Source organism: Hydra vulgaris, chromosome 12 (assembly GCF_038396675.1).
Source record: "Hydra vulgaris chromosome 12, alternate assembly HydraT2T_AEP".
NCBI classification, from domain to species: domain Eukaryota; kingdom Metazoa; phylum Cnidaria; class Hydrozoa; order Anthoathecata; family Hydridae; genus Hydra; species Hydra vulgaris.
Window position 1 is genome coordinate 40,247,501 of NC_088931.1, and position 15,549 is coordinate 40,263,049.

Sequence of the window (15,549 nt, forward strand, 5' to 3'; positions counted from 1 at the left end):
TATATATATATACATATATATATATATATATATATATATATATATATATATCAAACGCATGCGGTTGCACGCCTTGTTTGTCCACGTTTAGAGTAACTTTTTTAGACTAACTGACCACGGCAGTTGGCATCTTTTAGCTTACAAAGCGTTTCAATAATTTGCAGCAAAAAAGCTAAACTTATTTTAATCCATTTATTTAATCATAAAAATATGAAAATTTACAATAATATTTATAAACTCACATAAATAAGGTTAGGTGTCACTCATATAGTTAAAAACTAGTCAATGGAGTGACACCTGAAAAAAAAAAATTTTTTTTAAATAAAACACAGAAAGAATTATAAATAAGAAAAAAATAAAAATAAAAATTTTTTTAAGAAAAAAAAAAAAAAAAGAAAGAAAAATAAAGCACTAATAAATAAAGATGATATTAATAATTGCAATAATAATATTAATAATAATGTGAATAAAAAAACAAATAGTAACTATATCATGATAACTTTACTAAAAATTATAACTAATGGTAAAAATAATTATAGTTAAGTTTATAACTATGACAGAAATTAATAAATAAACATAACAATTGCAAAAATTAGGAGAATAACCATAAAAACTATTACTACAATTGAATCACTATCACTATCATTATAAACAATATTAATAAGATTTGAAAACAAATATAAATTAATGATAATAGGAATATTAGTAGAGTTAAAAAAGACAGTATAAAATAAAAGTAATAATAGTTTTATAAATACAGTAATATAAAAAAAGCAATAGTAATAAAAGATAAAATTAATATTCATTAAATATATACTCAAATATAAATTTCTTAATTTGGTTTCGATTGAGAAGAAGAATGTTAGTAATAAAAGGGTATTTAGTTAAAATCTTTTTTTTTATAAATGGTATTATCTGGTTCCAGTGAGAAATACATTGATTTTTAATAGAGAGCTTGCCATATTTGATAGTGCTGAAAAAGGAAGTGTGCAAGTTAAAATTTTCAGTATTTCAAGTGTAATATTTGTGTGTGTCACTTGTTTTAATAAAAAAATTATTGAACGAATTTGGTAGCTTATTTTGAAGAAAATCAATCACAAAAAGACAATTATAAAGCTTTACAAGATCTTGAAATTTTAGAATTTTTAATTCAGAAAACCTATTTTTGATATTAGAGCGTAAGGGAGAAAATGTCATAATTCTTAAGGAAGTGCGTTGTAAACTGTTTATACGATGTAATAGAAAACTACCTTTTTGACCCCAAACAGTGCAACAATAACTTAGATGTGAGAAGAACAAGGAATAGTAAATTGATATTAAAACATGTTGGGGAACATAGTGTCGTATTAATGACAGCATACTATTGGCACGTGAGAGTTTTTTATTTAATTGAATTAGTTGATAGTACCACGGTTTTTGTCAAGAAATATCCCGAGGTATTTTATATATTTAGATGGGAAAAGTCTTTTACCATTAATTCTAATTTTCACATTATTACTATCAATCTTTTTTTTTTGGAGGGTGAAAAATAATAAATTCAGTTTTATTGATATTTAGGAAAAGACGGTTACTATTTAACCAATGACACAAATGATGGAGATCTGAATTAACTTTTTTACAAAGCTGTGCGAGTGATTTATTTATGCATAGAAGATTAGTGTCGTCAGCGAAATGATGAACAATCGAATTATTTATAGAGTGAGGCAGATCGTTAATATATATTTAAAAAAGTAAAGGTCCTAGAACAGAACCCTGTGGTTCACCATATTTAATAACTTTACATGACGATTGAAATCCATTAATCGAGACAAACTGATTTCGATTGTTAATATAGGATGAAAACCAATCATTAGCGATACCCCATATACCATAGTGATACAATTTTTCAGTTAAAATCTTATGGTCAACTGTATCAAATGCTTTTTGGAGATCAATAAAGATGCCACAGGCAAAAGAACCACTATCAATCGCACCACGAATCATTTCAGTAATGCTAATAAGTGCATGGGAAGTAGAGTGTTTTAAACGAAATCCAAACTGACGGCCGTAGAGACACTTATAATTATCAAGAAAGATATGAGAATACATTAATTTTTCAAGAATTTTGCTGATGTTTGATAATAATGATATTGGTCTATAGTTATTGCAGTCAAGTTTTGAGTCCTTCTTATGGATTGGTTTAACAGATGCAGTTTTTAAAATATTAGGGAATATACCAGTAGTAAATGAGAGATTAAATAGTTTAGCAAGTACTGAGGAAATATCATTAGCAAGAAGTTTTAGAATAAAGGTTGGAATGCTGTTTGGACCAGAAGCCTTGCCATCATTTAGAAAAGAATAACTGATATTATTTCATTTTTTTCAGTAGGTTTAATGAAAAGAGAGTCAGGGTTTGATGTTTTTAAATATTTATGGAAGTCAGTATGAGATTAATAAATATTTTTTTGCAGTTCTTCAGGGATTGAAATAAAAAAGGAGTTAAAAATTTCCGAGATTTTAACTGGATCATTGATAATTGTGTTGTTTGAAGATATACAAGATGTATATGAGATATCATTCGAACGTATATTTAAAAGAGTTCTAATACCCTTCAACGTTGCTCTTAAACTATTGCTATTAGTAGTAAAGTAGTGAGAAAAGTGGTTTTTTTTGCTTCTTCGAATAAGTGTTACAAGTAAATTTCTATAGGTTTTGTAAGTTTTTTCAAGAATTAGTTTGTCATGAAGATTTTTTGTTTTAAAGAACTTCTTAAATATATTGTTTCGTTTTTTTATCGAGGTTAAAATTGCTGAAGTAATCCATGGTTTAAGGCTTCGAGTTAAGCCACGGTTACTTAGTTTTTTTAACGGTGCGTGTTTGTTTAGAAGAGAGTTAAAGGTAGTGAAGAAATCTTCATATGATTTATTTGTATTACTATTGGAAACTTTGATTACTTTATCCCAGTTGATTTCCAAGTAATCATTCCTGAACTCTTAACTATTTAATTTTTTGAAGTTTCGAAGAATAATATTGCTTTTTCGAGAATTTATAATTCTTTTTTTAAAAGATGAATAAATTAGAAACTGTGGCAAATGATCCGATATTCTAATAGTTAGATTGCCGGAAAAAATATCTTTAGAAGTTGAATTAGAAGATATATTATCAATTAAAGTACTTGAGTGATTGGTAATTCTTGTTGGTAAAGATTTAAAAGGAAGAAAGTTATTTGAAGCAATGGTGTTCAAATACTTCGAGATTGAATTATCGGAGCTTGCTTTTATAAGATCGATATTAAAATCACCCATTATAAAGATAGTTTTTTTTTTTTCAACAGCACATTTTTCAAAGAGAATAGCTAGATATGAAACAATAAATTCATTAATATCCATGTTAGGATGGCGATAAACACAGCCTACTATGATATTAGACTTTTTAGGGAAAATGATTTCAACAAAAACAGACTCTAAGAATTGGGGTTTATACATAAGTAAATCATTTCTAGATTTATAAACTAGTTTATTAAAAATGTAAAGTAGAGCACCTCCAAATGAAGTTTTTGTTGGAGTATGTTCATAAACATATCCACTAAGATTAATTAGAGTTGTTGGTAGTAAACCAGATTTCAGCATAGTTTCTGTAATTCCGAATATACTAAATTCATAATTTATTATAGATAAAAGTGAGGTTAATTCGTCAAAATGTTTAACTAATGAAGCGATATTTAAATGAAATAGAGAAAAGCAATTAATATTGATGCTTGAAGAGTTAAATTTTTCAATATCAATGTATTTACAATTGATTGGATTCTCAACTATGTTTGTATCATTATCATCGTTGTTATTTTGCTGATAAGTAAAGTAATTATTAAGTTGATTAAAAGTATCAGATTCTCGGGAGCAAGGAAAGAGGGAAAGGTCATTTGGCAGATCATTGAAATGTAATATATTGTCAATTGAAGTTTGAAGTAGTAGCTCATTATCCGATATAGAACTAGAAGGAAAAATACTGTTGCAACATGTAACACAGAGCCAATAATTCACGGAAGAGTTTTTTAATAAACTAAAATCATTATTATTTAAAAAACTACATTTCTTATGGATTGAACTTAGGCAGTGATTGCATTGAAGTGAATGATGATTAGCACGAATAATTTTATCACAAGTTTTGCAGAGTTTAGACATAATAAGTAGAAATTTGTTTAGAAATAAAGATATTGATATTAGTAAGATTATTACAACAGAAACAATATAACAATAGTAGTAACTATACGATAATATAACAATGGTGAAGTTTATGATAAAATCATTAACAATATAATAATAATGGATAATAATAACAATAATAATAATAACAACGATACAAAAATAGCAATAATAATAAAAATAGTGACAGTAATAACAAAAGTAGTAGTAGTAATGTATGATAAAAATATAAATACTATAAATATGACTAACGCTTAATAATAAAATATACAATTATATAGCTAATAATAATGTAATCAATAATATAATATAATAGATATGTAAAAAAGAAAATAAATTGAAAAAGCTAAAAAAAAAATTAAAAAATTAAAAAAAAATAAAAAATAAAAAGTTATTACAATTTCAAATATAACCGTAAATTTTCAAACTTCTTTAATTATTATTCATCTAACTTGACTCGCTGATGGATGGCAAATAATTAAAAGTTCTTTTTCTAAATTCTAATTTTGTTGTTGATTTTCCTTTTTTCTTTTTTATCTGTAAGCAGGTATGATCCACCGCATTCAATATAAACACTTTATTTAACTGGTTACTTATTAATTGAATAATTTATAACTTAAGTAATTTTTTAAACAAACGATTAACTTTTTGACTTTTATATATAATTTGCAAATGCTTTTATCTTCTTAATAAGTTTTATTCCTTTTATACAAATAATTTCTTTCTTCTTTTCTTTTCTTTTTTCTTTTCTTCCTATCAACCGTTAAATAGACACACCCGCCATTTGCGAACACCTTGCAGTTAGTGATTTACTTAGAAAAAAACAATTCTTAAATAGAAAAACAAAATTGTTACAAAATATCAAGCTTAATTAAATAAACTAGAAAATTTATCAATTAAAAAAAGTAAATTTATAAAAAAAAAAATTTTAATTTTTATACAACTTTTGTATTAATTTTTTTAGAGTTGTTATTGAAAAAAACATCTTTTATAACGATTTAACAACAATTGAAAACTTTCATATGCAATTTATTCACGCTTTTTTCAGTCCATATAATTAAGAAACTAATTTGCTATGTACGCTAGAACTATAAGAAATTTTGTTAATTTTTTTTCTTAAGTGTATTTGTTTATTACGTTTATTCCTTTTTACGTCTTTTCACTTTCAAAAAAGTTTTTGCTATATTTGACATTTTTTCTCAATACTTATATAACAGGAAAGTAAGAAGATAAATTGTAATTTATTAATAGAAAACATTATTTGATTAATAAATTTTGTTAATGACGGAATAAGTTAAATAAAAGAACTTTAATAAAATAAATGTATTTACTGGAGTTGATGCATGTATAAAGTTGTTTCTATTATATTGCCCGATCTCCAATGTTAATACGAGTTACTAGAGATAATGAACATAATGATTGCTCTGTTTAAAATGTATTTAAAAACTTAAACAAAAGTTTTAAATAGGCTCATAAAAATTTCGTTAAGAAAGTTTAGTAAATTAACAAATGCACTAGACCACAAAATTTTACAGCATTGTTTCATTTTTCTACATAAAAAAAAAAATTTTTCACAAATAAATAGCAATTACTTTTTTTGCTTTCCTGTGCATTGATAAAATCAGTAAAGTTTAGCAAAGACATTTGAAAAACAAATTTAAAAATTGTTCGTGTTTCTAGCGCAATTCATAAAGTATTTCCTTTATATACTGACTGAAAAAAGTTGCAAAAAATTGTATATCAAAAAAATATTTTTATTTTCGTTATATTCTTATCTATTTTTTTCCTTGACTTGTATCAATATTGGTAGTGGAAAGCAACTATTTATTATTTATTATTTTTAAAGCAAATGCTCTAAAAATAAGAAAACAAAAACAGTAAATATTTAGGTATAACATTTTTTTTACAACAATTTTCTTTTTTTATTAATAAATGTGTTTTAGCTTATTTTATTTACATTTTCTATTTCCTATAGTCTTCGGTTCTTTTCTTTTATTCTTTTATTCTCTAGTTTTTTATAGCTTTATTTTGCCGCGAATTCTTAAAACGTTTACTATATAAAAAATTGGTCAAGTTGTCTAAAAAAATTATTTTAAACAAGGTGTGCGACTGCATGCGCTTCCCAGGTAAGTTTTATATACATATACATATATATATATATATACATATATATATATATATATATATATATATATATATATATATATATATATATATATATATATATATATATACACACACACTGGAATAACTGAAGAAATTATTAAGTACTTCACATCTGTTTTCACTAATGAAATATTGACATAATACCAGAATTTGAAGGTATCTTTAATAAGCCTAATATTGGTAGGATGAGTGACTGCATCTTTACCAAGAATGATGTGAGGAAAAGACTGTATTAACTTAGAATAGATAAACCGGCTGAAGCTGCTTATATAGGGCCAAGGCTACTTTACAATATTCAAAATGAAATTTGTGTTCCACTTTACTTGCTTTATCATAAATCACATGATGATGGGGTGGTGCCAGAAGATTGGAAAAGTGCTAATGTTATTCCACTATTTAAAAGTGGTAGTAGATCAAACATAGAAAATTACAGACAGTTAGTCTTACCAGTAAAATCTATAAGCTATTTGAATCACTAATACAGGATAATACACTAATACAGCTTTAGTCAATTACCTTGAAATGAATTGAACCATGGTAGACTCCCAACATGGATTCAGAAAAGGAAAATCATATGTGACCAATTTATTGTTTTTGGAGCAGGTAACATGATTTGTTGACAATGGAGATTGTATAAATGTGATATATTTAGATTTTGCAAAAGCCTTTGATAAAGCTCCTTATCAAAGATTGCTAAAATAATTGTATAGTCATGGAATTGAAGGCAAACTTTTTCAATAGATAAACTCTTGATTGATTAACAGGGTTCAATAAGTAGTTTTGAATGGAAAAAATTCTTCTTTTACGAGAGTATTTAGTGGCATACCACAAGGATCAGTATTAGGTACAATTCTATTTATGATATATGTTAATGATCGGATACCGGTGTGACAAACCATATATTAAGATTCTCTAAAGTTAATACCAGAAGTGATGGGTTGCAACTCCAAGAAGATCTGCAAAAGCTTGTTAAGTGGTCTATTGAATGGCAAATGCAATTTAATGTTATGAAATGCAAAGTTATGAACATTGGAAAAAAGAACATTGGTTATGAACACAGCATAAACGGGGTTATTTTAGAAGAAATTGAGACTGAAAAAGACCTTGGTTGTGATGTCTCATGATTTGAAAGCACCTAACCAATGTATGAGGGCTTATGGCAATGCAAACAAAATTCTGGGAATGATAAATAGCACAATTGCCTATAAACAATCTGACAAAAAAGCAGAAGTAATCAATTCTAAAGAATTCTTTTTATAATAGTGTCAGCATATTCCACAAATGTGTGAAAATTTACAGTAGTGAAGACATTTGCAACTTCCAGTAATTTAACTTTTGATATAAATTAAAGTTTTATTAACTTGATCATTCATTTCTGATATATATATATATATATATATATATATATATATATATATATATATATATATATATATATATATATATATATATATATATATATATATATATATATATATATATATATACATATATATATATATATATATATATATATATATATATATATATATATATATATATATATATATATATATATATATATATATATATATATATACACAAATACTAAGTAATAATTAGGTACAACTACATGGTATTAAAAAAATAAGACAAAAAAATTCTTCATAAATTTAGACGCACGATACATTAGTAGGCGTAACTTATGAACCAATCAATATTTTGTGTATCCACCTTTTGCTTTAATACAACTAAGAACTCTTCTAGGCATAGACTCAACAAGATTTTTGCACATCGCTTCTGGGACCCTATACCAGGTCTCCTTAAGGACGTCCTTCAGCTGGCCAAGTGTGGAAATTTTAACCTTTGCCAATTCATGTTCAATCCAAGCCTAAATGTTTTCAATCGGGTTTAAATCAGGTGAGTATGGAGGCCACGGTATTGTCTTGATATTATTATCATTGAACCACTCCTTTGTATAGTATGCAGTATGTGGAGTAGTGCCATCTTGTTGAAGTTTCCATGGTTTATCATTGAGCATAAGCAGGTCAATTGATGGAATTAGGTTTTTTTCCAGTACTTCTATGTATATTCTTGAGTTGATTCCTCTGGTGTATGTTTGGCACATACCAACACCTTTTTTATTGAAGCATGACCAGATTCCTATCGAGCCTCCTCGACTTTGTACAGTCTGTCTTATATACCTGGCGTAATACTTTTCGTGAGCCATTCTTTTGACTGCTATGTTAAATTTGCGATTGATAAGCTCAAAGTTACTCTCATCACTCCACATAATGTTTTTCCATTGTTCTATTGTCCAATACCTTCTTTCACGACACCATTTTAGACTCCTTTGTTTATCATATCGACGCAGAAGCGGTTTCTTCAAAGCAGAGTAGACTCTAATCTTGTATTTGATAAGTATTGGTGGTTGACAAGGGTCTACCTGGCTTCATTTTCTCGCTGGCACCACCAGTGTGAAGAAAGTTTGGCTTTGTTGTCTGAACGCATTTCTCAGAAACTCCAATTAACCTGGCGATTTCTCTATTACTTTTGGTTCCTTCTTTGATGTGAGCAATAATTTGCCATCTTTCACCTTGAGTGATATGTCTTTTGCCCATCTTTTGCGTCTTTTTAGTGCAAAACTTTTGTTTATTTATTAAATAATGATTAACTAATTCCAGGTAAGTCATATTTATATAAGGTTTTTTTGCTAAAATCAAATAATTTAGGCCTATTAATAAGAAATATGGGAAAAACATATAATTGGTATAAATGGGTAATAAGTAATAATAGAGTTTCCCTTCCTTTATTAAATTATATACCAAACATAGCGGTAGCACTTTTAAATTTTTAACTTAAGTATTTTCTTACATATATGTAAAAAAAATGAGAGCGTTTAAATTTATGAAAACCACTGTATATATATATACATATATATATACATATATATATATATATATATATATATATATATATATATATATATATATATATATATATATATATATACATATATATACACACACACACACACACACACACACACACACACACACACACACACACACACACACACACACAAATATTTGAAATTTTGTCATTTCATCCTCTGTTCTACTTGTCAGATAAAAACTATATCATAGTATATCACCTCAAAACCAATGTTATTTTCTTTTTGGTTATGCCTGTTGAAAACTTATTGCACTCAGTTTTATGGCATAGCCCTGTAGCAAATATACAAAATGTTTTTGTTAAAGAAATTCAAAACTGCATATAAAAAATTGTGATAATAACTCTTATAAATTTTAATTACCCTATCCCACTGAAGCCATTCTTTTATTTTTTCATCCAGAATATCATTTCCAGACACAACTGAATTTAGAAAAGTTGGCTCTAATAAACAATTTGGGACTTGCATGTTATTTGATACCATCGTGATTTCTATCAAAACTTGATATCAAAAACTAGAATTTAAACCAATACAATATTATAAATACTTATATAGCTAAATTAAAAAAATTATACACAAAAATATTTAGCAAACTCTTTGCTCTACATAGAACATCACTTATAATTTCATACTGAAATATTGAAATAAAAAAATTTATATATCCGCTTTTTTTAAAGGTAAATTAATCAAAATGATAATTAAAATAATTTAATTTGTTGATCTAAATTATGAGCTGAGAGCTGAGAAAGCTTAGATTTTGTAGCTCAAACCCAAACCTAAGTTGATGTATATACTAAAAAAGATAAAAGCAAAGATATTGATATCTACAAACGCTTTTTTACTATTATATTGTTTTTCTTAACGCCTATATTTATATATATAGTAATGATATTATTGTTTTAGTTAAGTAAAAAACACTTTTTAGTTTGAAATACATGTTTCGAACTTACAAAGTTCATCATCAGTTTAAAATGATCAATATAAATTATTTGAAAAATTTTATATAAAATTTTGTACCAATATAAATTATTTGAAAAATTTTATATTTGTCATTTTAAACTGATGATAAAATTTGTAAGTTCGAAAAATGTATTTCAAACTAAAAAGTGTTTTTTATTTCATTAAAATTATATATATATATATATATATATATATATATATATATATATATATATATATATATATATATATATATTTAAAAAGTTTATACTTAAAATAAAATGACTAAAGAGTTATATACACATATATAAAAAATTAATAAAGAGTTTTATTCTTTTTGCATAAATACACTTAACAAAATGTTTGAATAATACTTTTAAAAACTAAATTTAATGTAGTATAGGTTGGATAGTAGGAGAGAGTGGTATAGGTTAAGATTTAGGAAGTTATATGTGAAGTTAGAAGCCTTTACATTTCTAATTCTAACTTTAACTTTATAACCTTACACTACCATTCCAATTCTCCTATCTTTTTAGATAGCATTTCAAGCACAGTTTAAGTAAATTTGGGAAAGGTTTACTAACAAACTATAAGTTATTTATTGTATAAGTTATTCATGTTTATTTCAAAAGTTATCTATGGAAATACTACCATATTTATAGATAACATTTGTAAACATATAAACATATTATTGGGATTGCTTTTATAGACCTTTTAGAAATATATAAAAGCGGAGTAGAACACTTACTTTATAAAAAGATATTAAAATCCTGTCATACCCCCTTCCTAGGTCAACTTCTTTTTTTTTGCGATATTAAAGTTGTTTTACTGTGCAAAAACAAAAAAAATTTAGATGTTGTACATGAGTGCTTGGTTTATAACAAGAACTACAGAGTTGAAACCTCACCATGTCTCAGAAAAAACTACTCATTTTTCCTTGCAGATAGATAATAGATAAAATCTGAAAAACCTTAATGGTGTTGTTTATAGATCTATTTGAAGAAAACAAATTAGTCTAGAAAGCAGTATCTGATGTTGGTGCATCTAGCTTTTTTTACAGGTGTTTTTTATATCTAATTTAAAATAGATGATGTAGGATCATTTTATTTAAAGAAAAAACCTTTTAAAAATTTGTTATAAAGTTTTTCAGAAAAATATTGAAGAGGTTTAATTATATATTTTCACAACAATTTTAGAAAACATCTTTATTTGACACCATTATAAAGATAGCAAACTTGAAATTTTAAAAAAAAAAACTAACTTTAAGAAAAAAAACTAATATTTTACTATCTAGCAACTTTCTTGCATTTTATATGTTTGATTTCTTATAGGTGATAAATTCTAAATTGAAACACTTTGACTAATTATAAAAATAAAAAAAACACAACTGCTTCAGCTATAAAAATATAAAAGTAATGGATTATAAATTTTTTTATTGGCACATAGAGTGCATACCTTTGCAAATTTACAATGTAAACATTAAAAGTTTTTTTTTTTTTAATTTTCTGCTGGTGACAATCTACTTAAATCAAACCACCTCTAAAACCATGTCACACAAATGGTAGCACTAAGGTTACCACATGTATGTTTTTTAATTTTAAAAAGGTAGTGAAAATTTTAATTTTAATAGGTTTTGCACTTTGCTCTTACGTAAAAACTGGACACCTAGTAATCATAGGTACCACAACTCTTGTCTGTTTAACAGCTTATTTGATATTCTATGTATGACATTGTATTGAATCATACAACATAATTCTTCTCACAAAATATAAATAATATAATATAAATTAAAGTATGATAGAATTGTGAAAAACCATGCTCCTGACTTATAACTTTTCAGCAACATCTCTGGTAACCTGGTTCTGAATATTTAATAACCTTAAGGTTTCTAAAATATATTTTGGACATTTAATAATAGAACACTTCACCTTAATATAAAACCTCATTAGATAGTAGACTCCAACAACATACTCAACAAGGTCCTTTAAACTATTTTTTTCTAGTTATCTTGTTAAATATGACCAACCATAAAGTTGTTCAGTAGGTTTTTTACCACTGGTTATTTTGAGAAACTCATGAGTTTCGAAAAAGGCACATAACACTTTTATAACTTTTTAAAATAATATGCATTTTTCTGAAACATATACACATATATATGTGAATAAAATAACTCTATTAAAAACATTGCATTTACTTCTTTTTCTACTATTCTAAAAAATAAATTTATATGGAAAAACTAAGAAAAACATAATAAACTTAATTGTTAACACTGTTATTGATGTTTAACTAACGATAAATTTTACAAGATATTAAAATGTAGTTTTATATTTCTTTACAGTGGTTTGATTTAATAGTTTGATTTCAGACTAAAAGTTTTTTTTCAGTTATTATAAAAAATTTAAAATATTTTGGTAATTTATTTATAACAATAATTTCAAAATATTGAAAAACCGCTTTTAAAAATCAGAGAGTGTTATTTTAATTTTATAAAATTTTGTTTTTTCACAACACTTATGTCTTTAGGTAAGAACACATCTATTGTAATCTATTGTATCTAGGTAATCTATTGTAATCTATTGTATCTAGGTATTGTATCTAGGTAAGAACACATTATATTTAGGTAAGAATACATCTATTTAGGTAAGAACACATCTATTAATATATATATATATATATATATATATATATATATATATATATATATATATATATATATATATATATATATATATATATATATATATATATATATATATATATATATTAATTAGTTTTGTAAACACTTTTGCAATAGACAATACTTAATATTATTAATATAATATTATTACAAGTTTATTAATAATAAACTTGTTAAAAGACAATTTTTTTGACAATATTATAATTTCAATACTTTTTTTTAACAGGCTTGCACGGCTTTTCTTAACAATTCTTTACTGAATTAAATATCACTGTTTTCAATAAAATGCTTATGTTTCCGATAATATTCGTAAAGATAAGTAGATTCAAAAAAAGCTATAAAAAGTAGAGCTTTTGGATGCTGTGAAGCGGAAAACTCTTTGACCGTTAACCGCTAACATAAGTGCATCTGAAGATGTGCATAATTTTTATTAACTAACACTATTATGTTAGACAACAATATATAGAGATGCACAAGCAGTGGCGTAGCTAGGTAACCAAGGGCCCTGGGGCACATTAAAAAATGGGGCCCCACTGCTATGTAAACTGATCAGGTTTTATCAAACAAAAATATGAAATGTACAAATACTTTAAAAATGTTAAGCTACTTAAGCTCTTTTTCATGCACTGCAGGGCAGGTAATAAAAATAACAATATAAATTACAATTAATACTTGGTGTAGGTTTGGCTAATAAAACGAAATAGAGAACATTCAAGGGTTTATTATATAAAGGCCGGGCCTACCAACTGACTAAATAACAATTATATTTAAAATTTTTTCCTAATTTTAGTTTTCGCAAAAGTATCAATGACTTCGTTTAAATCCAGGCTTGATGCGGTTTTGTTTTCAAATGCTATTAGCGATAAATGTCGGAATGGAGTTTGGCCCATCTTATTTTTTAAATAATTTTTTATTATTTTTAATTTGCTAAATGACCTTTCAGCTGCTGCAGAAGTGACAGGAATTGTAAAGAATAATAACATTGCTGTAAATACTTCCGTTAGGTCGCATTCTAGCACTCCATATTTGCTCATTATTTCCTAACATAATTGGTCCATGCTTGAGTTAGTTAAGGTAAAACTAGATGGTAAGTATTAATAAATTGAAGTGAAAAACTAGGGCCTATTATATCTAAATATTTTTTTTGGAGTTCGTCACACTTTTGTAATAAAGTTGCTTCATCAACATGTAATAAAAATATTGGTGTTAGAAAATCGAATAAATGACAGACTGCACTAATACCAATAAAACGTGTATCTAATTGAGATATTACTGTGTCAAGTACATTATTAATAATCTCAATTTTAAATATTTTTTCTCGGTTTGGAAATCGGTGACCAGCAGCTAATTCATCAAAATATTTTTTAACTTTTCTTTGCCTTTTGTTCTTGAAAATGGGTATCAATACCATATTTTCTTGCAGTTTTTCTGGCTTTGCACTTGAATAAATTTGCAACTTTGCTTTGGTCTCTGCTAAAACTTTAGTTGCCTCCTCCAAATTGATGTCGCATTTTTGTAAAGTTTTGGATGCATAATTGATGTCGCTCGATACACTGTGCATGAATTCGCAAAGCAACACGAACTCGAAATTTAGCATTTTTGTTTTAATACTCTCTACTTCACTACGCTCATCTTTATTAGGACTCTTTAGAACTATTTCTGATAATGCTTTGATAATATCAAAATAACGAAGTTTTATTGCAGATATCGTATTGACCCTACTGGACCATCTAGTCGGATTTAGTTTTTTAAGAGTGGTGTCCGCTTCGTCAGTGAATTTTGACAGTAGATCTCTGCGTTTGATGCTGTTACCGAAAAAGTAGTACAAATCTTACAACGTTGCGAAAAAAATCTGTATTTCCACAGAACCTCTAACGGCATCATTTATCACTAAATTTAAATTATGAGTGGCACAATGTATGTACTCTGTGTTAGGCTGGAAATTCTTAATATGTTATTGTACATCATTATACACACTACTCATCACACTGGCTCCATCATAGCCTTGCCCAAAACATTTTTTTAAATCAATATTTTTGTTGATAAATGTTGTCACTTGATTGACTAAATCTACTGCGCCATGTTTGATGGCTGCATAAAAGCCTAAAAGCATTTCTTTTACTTCTATATCAATTGGCTGTCCATTTTCCGATCTGGTTGTTACTGCATACCTTTCAACAATGCTTAGCTGATCTACCATCAATATGTCCTGTGTCGTATCCATTATGATGGCAAAAAAACGGTGACGCTCTAATTTGTTCTAGTATATGAGTTTCAAGTTTGGTTCCCAAGCTCTCAATCATTTCATTTTGAATTGTTGCACTCAGATATCTTGTAGATCCTCAAAACATAAAAAAACACAATTTCAAAAAAGTCCTGATATAAACAGTTAATAATTATAAACAAAATAAAACTTTCATTTTCAAGTTCCTTGTCGATAGTATTAGTATCGTTTTTTTCCAAAATTCATACACAGCACATGCGAATGGCCACTCGAACAACTGTGTTGTTTAATTCTTTCTGATAAATGCTTTCAATCTCGAATTCCCGTACACCAAACATTATTCCTTTGTGAAGCAAATAACCAGCAGGGTTGACAATAGGCAGCGTCTAGTATTTTGGAATAGCACAACCAAAAACGATTAACTGGCCCA

General features: G+C 26.4%; 1 protein-coding gene across 2 annotated transcripts in view; it reads right to left on the reverse strand.

The window, feature by feature from the left end:
- Positions 1 to 13,258, reverse strand: part of LOC100209776 (phosphopentomutase) — a 59,826-nt gene extending 46,568 nt beyond the window's left edge. Inside the window, exons 1-2 of one of the 2 annotated variants that reach the window (XM_065813225.1) lie at positions 13,109 to 13,258; positions 9,643 to 9,793 (exon numbers count right to left, since the gene is read on the reverse strand). In XM_065813225.1, the coding sequence (XP_065669297.1) occupies positions 9,643 to 9,762 (120 nt within the window). In that variant the 5' untranslated portion in view covers positions 9,763 to 9,793; positions 13,109 to 13,258. Of the gene's footprint in view, positions 1 to 9,642; positions 9,844 to 13,108 lie in introns of those variants that run through there. The other variant, XM_065813224.1, reaches the window with a different exon arrangement.
- Positions 13,259 to 15,549: the final 2,291 nt, after the last annotated feature.